Genomic DNA, 13,228 nt, shown 5'->3' with positions numbered 1-13,228 from the left:
TAGCCATGAAGCTATTTATACCAAAAAGAGGATGTGAAAAAAGAGATTTAAACTAAATGTGTGGATGTGTATGTGATTAATTAGATATAACACTACAAAGATTTTAGGTCTTTTTAGCTATGGATTTGGTAAGTGTAACGTAATGGTTTTCAATTATTGTGTTTATTACTACACAAAATGTATTAAACTTGATGAATAAGGATGTTCTTAATTAAAATAAGACTTAGGTATAGTACTTGAAATTTAAATTTAAAGGGACAATAATGGAACCAATGCCCAATGGTGTGTGTGTCATGTCCATCTCAATGTCTTTCTCTTCTCTCTATTGTCTTTCAAACCAAAGATTTGGGGAATCTCTTTCAAAATCTTTGCCTCTCTTTTTCATTAATTTAGGAAAGATATAAATAATGGTATCTTCTTCTTCTTTTTGATAAAGAAGAGGAGGGAATCTCTTTGTTGAATTCTTTTTTAGTGGAAAAGCTCAAGCTCATCTTTTGAGTAGGCAAAAAGAAAAGTAGGGTTTTTCAAAATCTTATTCTTTCTTTTGTTAGTACATAGATGCGAAAGTGGTCGTACCACGAATTAGTTTTTGTTAATATATATATTATATATATGTCATTTGAATTATGTTCACTTAGACTTTCTAATTATTATTCTAATGTTATGTACGTTAATTTTTCTTAGTGACAAAAATAACTACCTCTTTTTTTTCTTTTTTGTGAAACCTTCCCTATATTTAATTGAATGGAATCTTCAATTTTACTAAAAGAGGTAGAAGGAGTTGTCTCCATTGGTAATGGAAAAGACTTCTCTTGCATCCATTCTTCATTGTCTCCTCTAAGTAAGAAGAGTACAATCCATCTTTCATTTTTACTAATAAACTACGTTTGACACAATGAATTGAATTGTCTAGTTAAAATTTTGTTAAATTTAAAAAATGATTTAGTTATATAAGAATCACTGAGACAATTGATTTTTAGTTTTGTAATATTTACGGAAGATTTTATAATTGTGAGGACCAAACATGCCCTCAATATAGGGATGTAAAGTCTTTTATATGATCAACACATATAAATTAGAATGAATTAATATAGTTTAGAGATGCAAACATAAAATATTCATCCATATATATAAAATCTAAATTTATGTTTAGTTGACATAAAGATATATAATTATATTCATCGATTGATTTATAAGTATAGGTCTAGAGAGCTCGAGTCCTTCTCAACTTTATGCTCTTTATATAATATATATTTAAAAATTAAAACAAAAACGAAATTAGTATCTAGCCTAGTGGTAAAACTATCTTTCAGTCCTCTCTAACTTGGTTCAAGCCCTATTCATTATATTCTTTTATGTGAGAGTACATTATAAAAGAGATTGTATGTATTGCCAACAAAAACATAGCTTAACCGACTCACTTCCAATTTGTATTTAGTATTTGTACGTATTATTAATGTACAAAAATAAATCCCTTCTCTATTTTAAGATATTGTTATTAATGATCTCATTGCAATGTTTGAATTTAAGAAGTTGGTGAATTAAATAATAAAGAACGCAAGAATTAAAGTTTGTTACATATTTTACATTTATACCTTATTCTAAAAAGTTTGCTTTCATTATCATATGTGTTAATATGTGTACGTAGGTGTATGTATTATTGTACAATGCAAAACATTTGCAGATTTTTTCATTGTTAATCAATGCATTTTCACCATAATCATATAATGCAATATTAAAGTTTCATTTAATTTTTAGATTTCAAAAATCAAAAATCACTCCTGAGGTATAGAGTTATAGTTGCAATAATCAAACTATAAAATTTTCAATAATAAAACCCAAGTTCTCAAAACTTATAAAATTAATTTATTAAAATCGGACCATCAAATTTACATAATTTGTTAAATTGTAACAATTGTATAAACTTTAGGCTTCAATTTTATTATTTGGATATGTAGTTTCTACAACTATATATAGTATATATATGTTAGTTATACAGTTTAATTAAGGACCCAATTGAAAAGAGTATCCTCAATTTAATGTTGTTTAACTAATAGAAATTAACACAAAAGGATGAAAGTAAAGACATTTAATGAAAATTGAGAGACTAAAAATGTATCCTCTTTCAACTTTTTTTTCTTCTTTCAAATTCAATAGTTGTGATAATTGAGATTAATAATTTAATGCAACTTTTAGATGGTAACCGGCAGATTATCCTATAACTTCTGCTTGGATTAACAAATGCCCAAATTAATCATTTAAATATTAAACATATTCATTATATAGTTCAAACAATTTGTAGTTAGATAGTATACAATTAAATTTCTTCTCTTCCCAACTTTTGGATCACCAAAACAACCATTCGGAACATAATTAGTCAAAAACAACTACTTCTGACTAAGTAATTAGAAGTTCAGAAAGAGAATTTTATTAATGGAACATTTATATAATTTCTATGCTCAAAATGAATTAAGAAGCATTTGAATGTACCAGAGATATTGTTATCAGTAGAATTTAAAAGCTGATTGTACCATCATCACTGTTGTCAGAGCAAGCTCCGTCAAAACCTTCAATCAATCTCCGCTTTGCAGATTTGGTCCTATAACACCATAATTCAAAAGCATCTGTTAAATCAGGATATTGTATTTCCTCAGCTTTCATCCAGTCTGCCAAGATACCTGCTTGATCATTTGAAGGCAATGCCAATACCATAGAAACAATTGCCCCCTCAATGTTCATGCACAGTTCTTCGTCCATCTTGTAACGAAAATCTGTCTCTGCAATGCACTTCGAATCTAGTAGAGGCTTCATCTTCCTGATATATGGAAGCCAGAATTTAAGTAGTGACAAGCGGTATGGCGCAGGAAGAATTACGGTGCCATAGCCAACAGCTTCCAAGGCTTTGTTGGTCATCTCAATCAACTTAAGTTTCAAACCCCACATTAAAGAATTCAACTTTTCGTCTTCGATTACCTTCAGAATGTTCCCAGATATCTCGATCCAGTTGTAAACGAAGTCTTTCATTAAGTTCATCTTTGGAAGTAAAGAACATATCCATTCAAGATCAGATAATGTCCTCAGTATTTTGTCTTCTTTGGCTTGAGATGCAAGGTCAGGCTCCAAAAGTAGGGAAGATAGCTCCCTCTCAAATGATCTACAAGTTCTAAAAAGTCCTGTCTTCAACACGGATTTTACTTCATCGTCCTTTATTACCAATGACGTGTCGGCGTCTGCCCTTAACATGTAGTCAACTTGTTCCTGAGCAGATCTTTGAAGTTCATCTCCAAATGGGGCACATGGACTGTTAATTGACAAAGCAAAGCCGAGGGCTGAAACAAAAACATCTTTTGTGGGGCTTAAATCTGCAAATTTGGCACTAGGAAGTATGGACATTGCTTCAGATGTAAACAACCCTTTTTCTGAATCTGTCTTCAAGATCTATTCGCTCTCTCCATGTACTTCTAAGACAGTTTCAACTCAGGATGGGGCTAAAGTACATGAATAGACAATCAAGCAGGACCCAATGTGTCCAAAATTCATTTTGCTGAGAGATGAAATCTCAGTTGAACATTTTCAAAACAGCAATCCAAGCAGGGGCCAACCAAAGAAAATTAAGATTGACGTATACTTCAATCTAGATTGGGTGGCTATTTCCTCTCCACTCATTTGTTGCGCCAACTATAGCCATGTTAAGTTTACGGGAACTGGATGCTTCAGCTCTGCCCTCTTTAAGGGCAGGGCAATATCCATATTGTCGCTGTTGAATTTACAAACCTCAAAATACCTTTCGGCCACAAACAAGTAGCTTACATCAACCAGAAAAACTGAAAAAGTGTAGAAAGTAGGATTTTACACGTCAGTTTCCTTGTCTAAGCAAACCAACATTAAAAATCATTTGAGTTACAAACAATGAGCATAACCATCAAGAGTCAAGTTGAACAACCATGTTTACATTTGGTGAAGGTCATAAATCAGCAGCTTCTGATAAATATCATTTGGACAAATAGCACCAAGATCACATAAAACAACTAACAACTTGATTTATAATAAAATAGAAATAAAGCAAAGTCTAGAAGAACTAGGAGTTGTTATCAGAAATAAATAATCATTCATTTAAAAAAAATGGTTTGCAAAAAGTTATTTCAAATATTGGGGAACTTATTGCACACAGGGAAGGTATTGGCAATTCAAACTAGAAACTTAATTGGTTGCGTTATAAACCTCTCTTAAAGCTCAAGTTTGAATTTCCACAACTTTGTTAGAACTAGAAATTTATTAATATTAAGATTCTATAAGACTGAAGACAACTTCTAAGCGTCAAGGGCTTGAGAAAATGTGTACGGAGCTATTCACAGCTAACACAGTTCAAATGGAGCTAAGAATAGACCAAAATTAATTTAGCTGCTTTATAAATCCAACCAACCCAAGCTTATAAAATTGAGTTTGATTGGGATGAGCTTCCCATATTGATGAATATAAGATAATGTAAAAGCAATTATGTTTACCTATATAGACTAGCTGTGTACTTTACATCCATTTGAAAATAAAAACCAACCCCAGTTACAGTAACAAATGGTACTAATTTACTACAATGAATTTCACTTCATTCAAGCAATGACAACAATTTCCAAGAAAAAGCAACAGGTATGGTATTGCAGCAACAAAAGGTACTTGGCAGCAATTTCCAACCAAAAGCTATAGCGTTTTAATGGCCATCAATAAAGCAACAATAACACACATAACCCACCAACATTTACCCATAGATCAACAGAAATTACATGCATATTAGTTAAATGAATGCTATACTAACAAAACAAATACAATAAACTACTTAAAAGATCTCATTCGACAGATAAATAGAATAAAAATGCCAAGTTCCTGAAACTCAAATTTTGGGCATTTAAGATTTCACTTGAATAACAGCTACGGAACCTCGTGGGTTGGAAGATGGGAACAAAATCAAAATAATTAAGGAACAGAGACATGAAAAATCATTCAAGGAACTCAAAAGAAAGGAGCAGAAAAAGAAGTGTATGAGGAACAGATATAAAGGCAAGTACCGTTCGAATACTCTTCCGATTCTGAAAATTTTCGTCGAACTTTGGATGAAGGAAGAGAAGAAAAGGAATTGAAATGAAGAATGCGTAGTTTGGGTGTATGGATTTTTGTGAATTATCTCATTCTGCAAAGAACAGAATAAGAACTGCTTGTGCCCTCTTTGGAGAGACCGAGAACTCTATCGATGAACTCAATTTTATTTATATATATTTCGTTTTTTTTAAATCAAATTCTTTTTTTTATTTACATCAAAAGTTTGTGGAATTTTTTTAATATCATCACAATATAATTTTTACATAAGTATTGTATTATAGGGTTGGAAATGCTTCAAACATAGTTTGATAGTATAAGCACTATGACAAAAGAAATATATTCATTTTGGCAATATCATTCAATTGTGTTCGTGTTGATTATCTATACTTTTGCTTTGTTTTTTTTTTCTTTTTTAAATTGTCATTACATAAGAAATTTAATTCATGACAAGGAGTATGAGATTAATGACAATTTCGGACTGCTTTGCTTTGAGTAAAAATGTTTAAATGATATTTTATTTAATTAATTTCACATATTTATTTATTTAATACTGTTTAAACTTTACATATAGACTTTGTTTTGGTGGTTTAAATTTTAATAATTTTGATTTTAGTAGAATAGTTATAATATTATTAAAATTCTTTAAAACTTCGATAATTTGTTATTTTTCTTTTTAAACTTGTTTCAAAATTTTATATTTCCATCAAATTAAAAAGATGAATATTTAAATTTGAAAAAAAAAAATTCTTGGTATAATTAAAATAATTTATAAAATATATTTAAAAGTAAATATTATATTAAAGCAAAATTATTATAGTTGGGGTGAGAAAATGACGAGAAAACCCCTCGCCGGTTGCCCGACAGAGAATGGCATAGTTGGGAAATTAAAAAGAACCGGGACGGGCATTATGGTAAGAAGAAAATCGATCGCTTCGATTCTTGTTTTCTATATTCTATCTATCTACTTCCCAATATATTGAAAGACAATTTCAATTCAGTGATGATTTATATCGATTGATCTATCGGGAGATTGAAAATTGGAGTCCGATCAATCTTTGAAGAGTCAAGAAGGAGACGAATCAAAGAACCCACTAAATTCTTCTATTGATTTAAGTTCTTACCGGATATGGTTGATGTTGCTGATAAATTAGCCTATTTCCAAGCGATTACAGGCTTAGAAGATCCCGAAATCTGCACCGAAATCCTTGCCGCTCACGGTTGGGACCTCGAATTAGCCGTTTCTTCGTTTACTGCCACCAATTCGGAATCCTCTGCTTCTGCCGCTGCCGATGGTGGTGGTGGGGATGCCCATTTCGACCCACCGACGCGGGAAATTCTTGATAGACCGGAACATCAAGAAAATGCAGCTCCGGCTCCGAGTTTGGCTTGGAAAATCATAACGCTTCCGATTTCTGTGATTTCTGGTAGTTTAGGGCTTGTTTCGGGTGCTGTTGGTCTTGGATTTTGGGCTGCTGGTGGTATTCTTTCGTATTCTCTTGGTGTGATAGGTTTTGGGTCTGGTTCTGGTCGGAATGCTGAGTCGTCGGCTCGGTTGGTTTCTGTATCTGCTGCAGCATCGGAGGCTATTGATTTTGTGTCGGCGTTTGAGAGGGATTATGGGATGATTAGGCCGAGTTTCGTTGGGGAAGGGTTCATGGATGCGTTGCAGCGTTCGAGAAACGCTTTTAAGCTCTTGTTTGTTTACTTGCACTCTCCTGATCATCCGGATACGCCATTTTTCTGTGAGAGGACCTTGTGTTCGGAGACTGTTGCTGCGTTTGTGAATGAGAATTTTGTTTCGTGGGGAGGGAGTATTCGCGCTAGTGAAGGTTTTAAGATGAGTAATAGCTTGAAAGCTTCAAGATACCCTTTTTGTGCTGTGGTTATGGCTGCTACAAATCAGAGGATTGCACTGCTTCAGCAGGTATTCTTATTTTTATTGCTATTTTCTTTTCTCTTGGAACATTGTTTCTTAATTTTGTTACTACTACGAGAAATTAATTTCATTGAATAAAAGTATTACTGTTATATCACGTTGAGAGGTTACTTGAGTATCAGCCGATCAGATTAAATGCTCACATGTGATTTTGAAGTATATAGATGATCTTTCCATTTGGAAATTAGTTGCCATGATTCATGATTGAGTTTGCTAGCAGCCATACAGTAGAAGAGTCCATTTCATTTATACGTTTGGTGCAGTTGAACTTGTAAGGGCCCTTGTCAACCGGTGGTCAGTGTTTGAAACCATATGGGAAAATTTTCTTGTGTGCCCTAACTATCGAATATTGTAGTGTGAAGTAATAGTACCTGGCAAACCCTTTTTCTGTGTTCTAATGGTAGTTCAAACCCTTGCACCTTTTAGCCGCCGTTTTTTTGGTGGATTTGTTGTTTGACGAGAATACAAGTCAAACAGGTTTAAATACGTCCCTATGATTTGGTCTAAATGATAATAAATTATGTTGAGTTTTATTCTGAAATAAAGATCTCATTGGATATCTTTGTTTAAAACACAATTTTCTTGTGTTTAAAATGTTTCATGTCTTAAAAAAAGGTTTTGAAGTTCTACTTCGTGATTTTCTCTGATATGCTAGTGGATTTTTAGATCTCCCTCTTTGGACTTGCATGGCTGAAAAATTTGTGATCTTAATTCAAAATACATGCTTTACACTAGTTTTCTTCAAATGATGGAAGAGCTATGAGAGTAGTTGAGAAACTAATCTATAAGGATGGCCATGTAAAGGGTTTGTGGTGAAGCTTAAGCAAATGAAAAGATAATGAAATCTTGAGAAGAAGATAAGTTCAAGAATCTTTTCAGAATCAGTAATAAAATTATAGAAGACATTAGGTCACCATTTTGGTCTCTGTAATTTGTGACTTGTTCTATTTTAGTTCCTGTACCTTTAAATGTCTAATTTGTACTCATACTTTCAATAAATCTAAAACATATTCTCTACTGTTATTTTCTTATCAACTTTTCTAAATACATGATATCTTTTAGCCTTTCCTCTATACATTTTGGAATCATTTCACATTATGTCCTCTCTTATAAGAAAATTATTATTATTATTTAACCAATTTCGAGAAAAATTAACTTCAAACTGACAATATATAGACTAATTTTCAGATTTGTTGAAAGTACAGAGATTAGATTTCATCATTTGAAAGGGACTAATGAAACGAGATTGAAAGTATAGGGGCTGAAAATGTATCTTAATTCAGACTTGATTGAGTCGGAACAATTGGTTTATTTTGGTTACATTTGAAAATAAGAGCTTTCCTCAAAGACCAAGCCATAAAAGTATTGTAGTTGAAGAGAGTTTTTTGGAGCTAGAATGCAAAAGGGAACAATTTAGAGGAGATGGAGGTGTTTGCTTCAGATGGAAGAAGCTTGATAAGTGACGAGGACATGAAGGTGAATTCTTGGCTTTATATCAAAAGTTATAAACAAAGGATGAAAGAATTAAAATTGGGACAATTTGAGAACCATGAACTTGGGTTGGAGTTTTACTAAATTAACAATATTTGGCCTAAAGAGTATGATTTACCTCTTTGCCCAATTTCTGAACAAGTGAGATTACTAAATGTTGGTGTTCTTGCTGTTATTCCTTTGTTAAATTAGGTAGGGGAAGAAGAGAGAATGGAGACTGTGTAGGACAGCTTGGAAAGGACGTACTAGCATGAGGATGCAAGATTAATAATTTGTTTAGAGCCCTAAAGAAATGTGAGAAGGAATAGAAATTTACATGTGGCTCATATACAGGAGGTGGCTGAGGGACTTATGAGGTAGCATGAACGAATCAATATATCCAGGTTTCTTGCTAAAAAAAAGAAAGGAAAACCAAATGTCCTATCCTATGGAAGCCCTAACAATGAAGACTTTTTGAACGATATTATTGAAAGGTTAGACTAGAAGTTTGGAAACTAGAAAACTTTTTGTTTGCCTATGAAATGGGGCAGACCCACTTTATGGCAAGTAAAGTTATCTAGCTTACCCACATAGCTTACCTATATCTGCCCATCCTAAAAGTGGTACTGTCGATAGAGAAAAAGTTAAAAGACTTTTTTGTGGGAAAACAGTAAAGAAAGAAGGTTGCTTCACCTAGAGAATTGGAATGTCATCTCAAAACCCTTGGAAATTGGCATTCTTTATTTTGCTTAAGAAGTAACACAGAATTGAGGAAATGGCTTTGGAAATTCCCGTGTAACACTAGTGAGTTATGATTTCAACTAGTAGCCGGTGTTGATGGGAAAATGGGGAAATAGATACTTAGTTTACCATAATAATAATAAAGGAGTCCCGGTGGACTACCAGCAAGCTGAAAAAGAATTCAGAGAACTTGACCAACCACAATCAAAGGTGGCAAATGGTGAGAGAACCTTCTTTCCGAATGATTCATAGGTAGATAATCGAGCTCTTTGCTGCATGCAATAATGTAGGAACTGTGCTGTTTTTTTTTTTTTTTTTGGGGGGGGGGGGGGGGGGGGGGGGAAGGGAGACGAGTGAGTGATCACAGCCAACAAGGTTGCAAGATAAACAGACAAATAGAGTCATGAGAAAGGACACCTTGGCCATTTCCACTTTCAGTGAACTATTAGACTGATCTTCGTTGCATAATTAGTGGCTGCTTTATGGAAGACAAAGATGGCTTGGTGAAATCTACCTTCAGTGAGTTTAAACTGTTGTTGAAGATATGTGATTTTGCATAAAGATCTGATGGATTGTTCCAATATTGAAGTTTTCACTAGCAATTTTGATAGTTTGCAATTGAAGGAATATAATCTTAGGCACATCTTCTCCTTTATTCTTTAGTGGTAAAATTGGAGAGTAGACGTCCTTTTGACAAACTCAATTCTTCCAAGTTCAATGTGCAGGAAGGATTTTGTTTATTACATCTTGGTCAGAACGTCTTGGAAGTTAGCATTTGCGAACAGATCTCCAAGGCATTAAAACCTTGGATTTGATAAGCAATTTTTACAGATTTTCCATTTCTTTTTTTATAGACTTTCTTTTTCTTTATTGGCCAATTTTTCTCATTCAGGTTGAGGGACCAAAAACTGCTGAAGAAATGCTAGTGATTCTGCAGAGAGTTCTTGAAGAAAGTGCTCCTGTTTTGGTTTCGGCAAGGCTTGATGCAGAAGAAAGAAGAAATAACATGCGATTGAGAGAGGAACAAGATGCTGCTTACAGAGCAGCTCTTGAAGCCGATCAAGTATGCTACTACTTTCTGACTTCGGTTTTGCATCAGTTGAAATTTCATAGTTTTCTTGTCCTTCCAACTGCTCACTAACTGTAGTTTTTATGTTGTCTCTCCAAATTTTATGTTCATCTGATATCTTGTTGTGTGTCTATCAGGCCAGGGAACGACAAAGAAGAGAAGAGCAAGAGCGCCTTGAAAGGGAAGCTGCGGAAGCTGAGAAGAAAAGGAAAGAGGAGGAAGAGGCTCGTGAGAGAGCAGCTCGTGAAGCCGCAGAGAGAGAGGCTGCTTTAGCTAGACTGCGGCAGGAGAAAGCAATGTCACTTGGTGCCGAACCAGAAAAAGGGCCTAATGTTACACAAGTAATGTGTTCTATTTTCTCAACGCATTTTCTACCATCAATTCTATAGTTCACCCTGGGAAATTGTTCATATAATTTCTCTTCTCACATCTCTCCTCTCTGACAAAGAGAGAACCTAACACTGTTCTTTTAAATTTTCCATCAACCAGGTGTTGGTGCGGTTCCCTACTGGAGAACGCAAGGAACGGAGGTTTCACAGTACTGCTTCAATCCAAACTCTCTACGATTACGTTGATTCCTTGGGTTGTTTGGAGGTTGATAGTTATAATCTGGTATCAAACTTCCCTCGAGTTGTTTATGGTGCTGATAAGCTGTCTATGTCTTTGAAAGAAGCTGGACTGCATCCTCAGGCAAGTCTTTTTGTGGACCTAACCTCATGAAGTCATAGAATGGTGGAGTGTAGTTGAAGATGAAAACTGAGAGAGAGATTTTATTGTAGCTTTTATTTCATTTTGATTAGTGCTCCTTTGATGACAGTATTAATATTTCAGGTCTATAGTAGATATATATGCCATATTGAGTATAATTTATAGTGGTGGTTGGGGGGGATGTTCCAATAATGACTTGAATGAAATTTCTTTGAACTTGTAATTTTAGATTTTGAGTCATATTTGATATCATCTATTCTACCTATAATTGTGCTCCCCTCCATTTGTGCTCTTTTCATATGATAATGTTTAATGTGGTGTATTTTGATTTTTGCCTTTTGAGTAATAAATAAAGCATTAGAAAGAGAAGAAGAAAAGAAATATGTTCACGCTTTTGTGAACTTTTTTCTGCCTCCAATATTCACACTTTTCTTTATTTTTTCAATCTACTTTTAAAAAGTGTTCTCAAATTATATAAATTAAGAATAATAATCTCTAACACTTTTTTTTTTTCTTGAGATAAGAATTGTAATTTAAAATTACAAGATTTTCTCGACTAATGCATTGTTTTTTTTTTCCTCTAAAAAAAGATTTTAAAATAGAATTTCTTCTTTAAAAAATAACTTTAATGGGTTGGTGTAGAAAATATGTTTATGTTTCTTTTTAGAAAAAAAACTCAATTTGAAGGCTTTATTGTCCCTTTGACCTCTAGAATATGTAAAATTACCATCTTACTTTTATTTGTTTTGAAAACATTTTTCTTTTATTATCCAAAGTTTTTACTATAAATTTGTTGTTTGAATAATTTGTATCCCAACAAAATGGTTATCTTGCTTTTAGTTTTGTAATTTTGGTAGATTATTTTATTTTTCAACGGATATATTGGCAAAAGATTTGGATTTCGAAATTACATATAAGTTATGGCAAAATAATTTATGAATTCCGCTTGGAAATAGATCGAAAATTATTAAGTCTTATCGGCCAAACTTTCAACATACTTTTTCCTGTTTTACATTATATTTTGAATATATTTTTTTTATAATATTGTACTTGTATATATTTAAAATTTTGAATAATTGTTTTTTAAATAGCATGGTTGATTATCTTAAATAATCTTGTTATTTGAGATATCATATCATATATATATATATATGTTATAGAATGGTTCATTCAATATTGATAGGTAAAATTAGGTTAAAAATTCGTTAGACTTTTTCCAAAAGAATAAAAAATAAAAACAATGAATTAGTGGATAATTATTTATGCACATAAAACGCAGATTCCTATCTTCTTCTTCTTTGTGCTTCTCATGGCCATCACTTTCCTCATAAAGTGCTCATTTTATTTTGTTTTTTGTTTCCAAAAACATCTTACTGTGTATTTGATGAATAGTTGATTATCTTAAATAATTAGTCCACGGAACTTAATTATTGACAATTTAATTCTTAGTGTGTATTTGAGTTTTCATGTGTTGAAAATGTTAGAATAACTTTCATGTTTCTTAAAAAAACAAAATATGTATATATGTTTATGATCTTTAAAAAGATTTAGATCAATAACTTCATTCTTAGAAAATCAAAATTACCTTTTATCTTTACTAGTTTCTCTTCTTCCTACTCTTTCCCTTTACAAATTCTAGTTCTTCATTTTTGGTTTTGGTGTAATTAACGATTTAGTTTATAATATACTTTTAACTTTGTAATAATCAAATCTTTTTAGCTTCCAAATCTCTAATGATTTAGTCCTTATAATGCAAAATGGAAATGCTTGAAATTGATTATAATTTTTTACCTACATATATCAATAAACTAACTAGGAATCCAATATGTTTATTGTAAAACTAAAAGTAAAAAAAGAAATGATACTAAACATTGTTTTCAAATCTAAGAAAATGAATCAAATTATTTATAAATATAAGAAAATGTTTGAAAGAAAATCTAAAAAATATTATTACCAAGTCTTTTAAAAATTATAACAAAATATTTACACCCAACAAATTCGAAATCGAAAAAAAAGTCTCAAAATAAAAAATATTCAATGAAAAATACTAAAAGTATCATGTGATTAATATTTAGATTTTTAGATTTGAAACTTTCGTTTAGATTTGACTATTTTTTTTGTATAGTATCGTTACATTTGTCAATCCAACAAAGACTAATTTAAGGAGGTGTCAGAGGTACGTGTCTCTCTCACATTTTCAATTTAAAAATATA

At 32.3% G+C, this 13,228-nt stretch overlaps 2 protein-coding genes across 2 annotated transcripts; one reads left to right on the top strand and one right to left on the bottom strand.

The window, feature by feature from the left end:
* Window positions 1-2,242: 2,242 nt before the first annotated feature.
* On the bottom strand, window positions 2,243-5,251 carry LOC101204227 (BTB/POZ domain-containing protein At3g05675). The gene is made up of 2 exons (XM_011656379.2): window positions 5,061-5,251; window positions 2,243-3,824 (listed from the first exon to the last, which is right to left on the bottom strand). The coding sequence occupies exon 2, from the start codon at window positions 3,391-3,393 to the stop codon at window positions 2,515-2,517; it is 879 nt and encodes a 292-aa protein (XP_011654681.1). The 5' UTR covers window positions 3,394-3,824; window positions 5,061-5,251; the 3' UTR covers window positions 2,243-2,514.
* Window positions 5,252-6,217: 966 nt separating this feature from the next.
* LOC101203982 (plant UBX domain-containing protein 10) lies at window positions 6,218-11,296 on the top strand. Its single transcript, XM_031885990.1, has 4 exons — window positions 6,218-7,015; window positions 10,131-10,301; window positions 10,445-10,648; window positions 10,797-11,296. The coding sequence occupies exons 1-4, from the start codon at window positions 6,218-6,220 to the stop codon at window positions 11,025-11,027; spliced, it is 1,404 nt and encodes a 467-aa protein (XP_031741850.1). The 3' UTR covers window positions 11,028-11,296.
* The last annotated feature ends 1,932 nt before the right edge of the window (window positions 11,297-13,228 follow it).

This window comes from Cucumis sativus, chromosome 5, assembly GCF_000004075.3.
Source record: "Cucumis sativus cultivar 9930 chromosome 5, Cucumber_9930_V3, whole genome shotgun sequence".
NCBI classification, from domain to species: Eukaryota; Viridiplantae; Streptophyta; class Magnoliopsida; order Cucurbitales; family Cucurbitaceae; genus Cucumis; species Cucumis sativus.
Note: the sequence above shows the minus strand (reverse complement) of the source record. Positions and strands in the feature narration are given on the sequence as shown.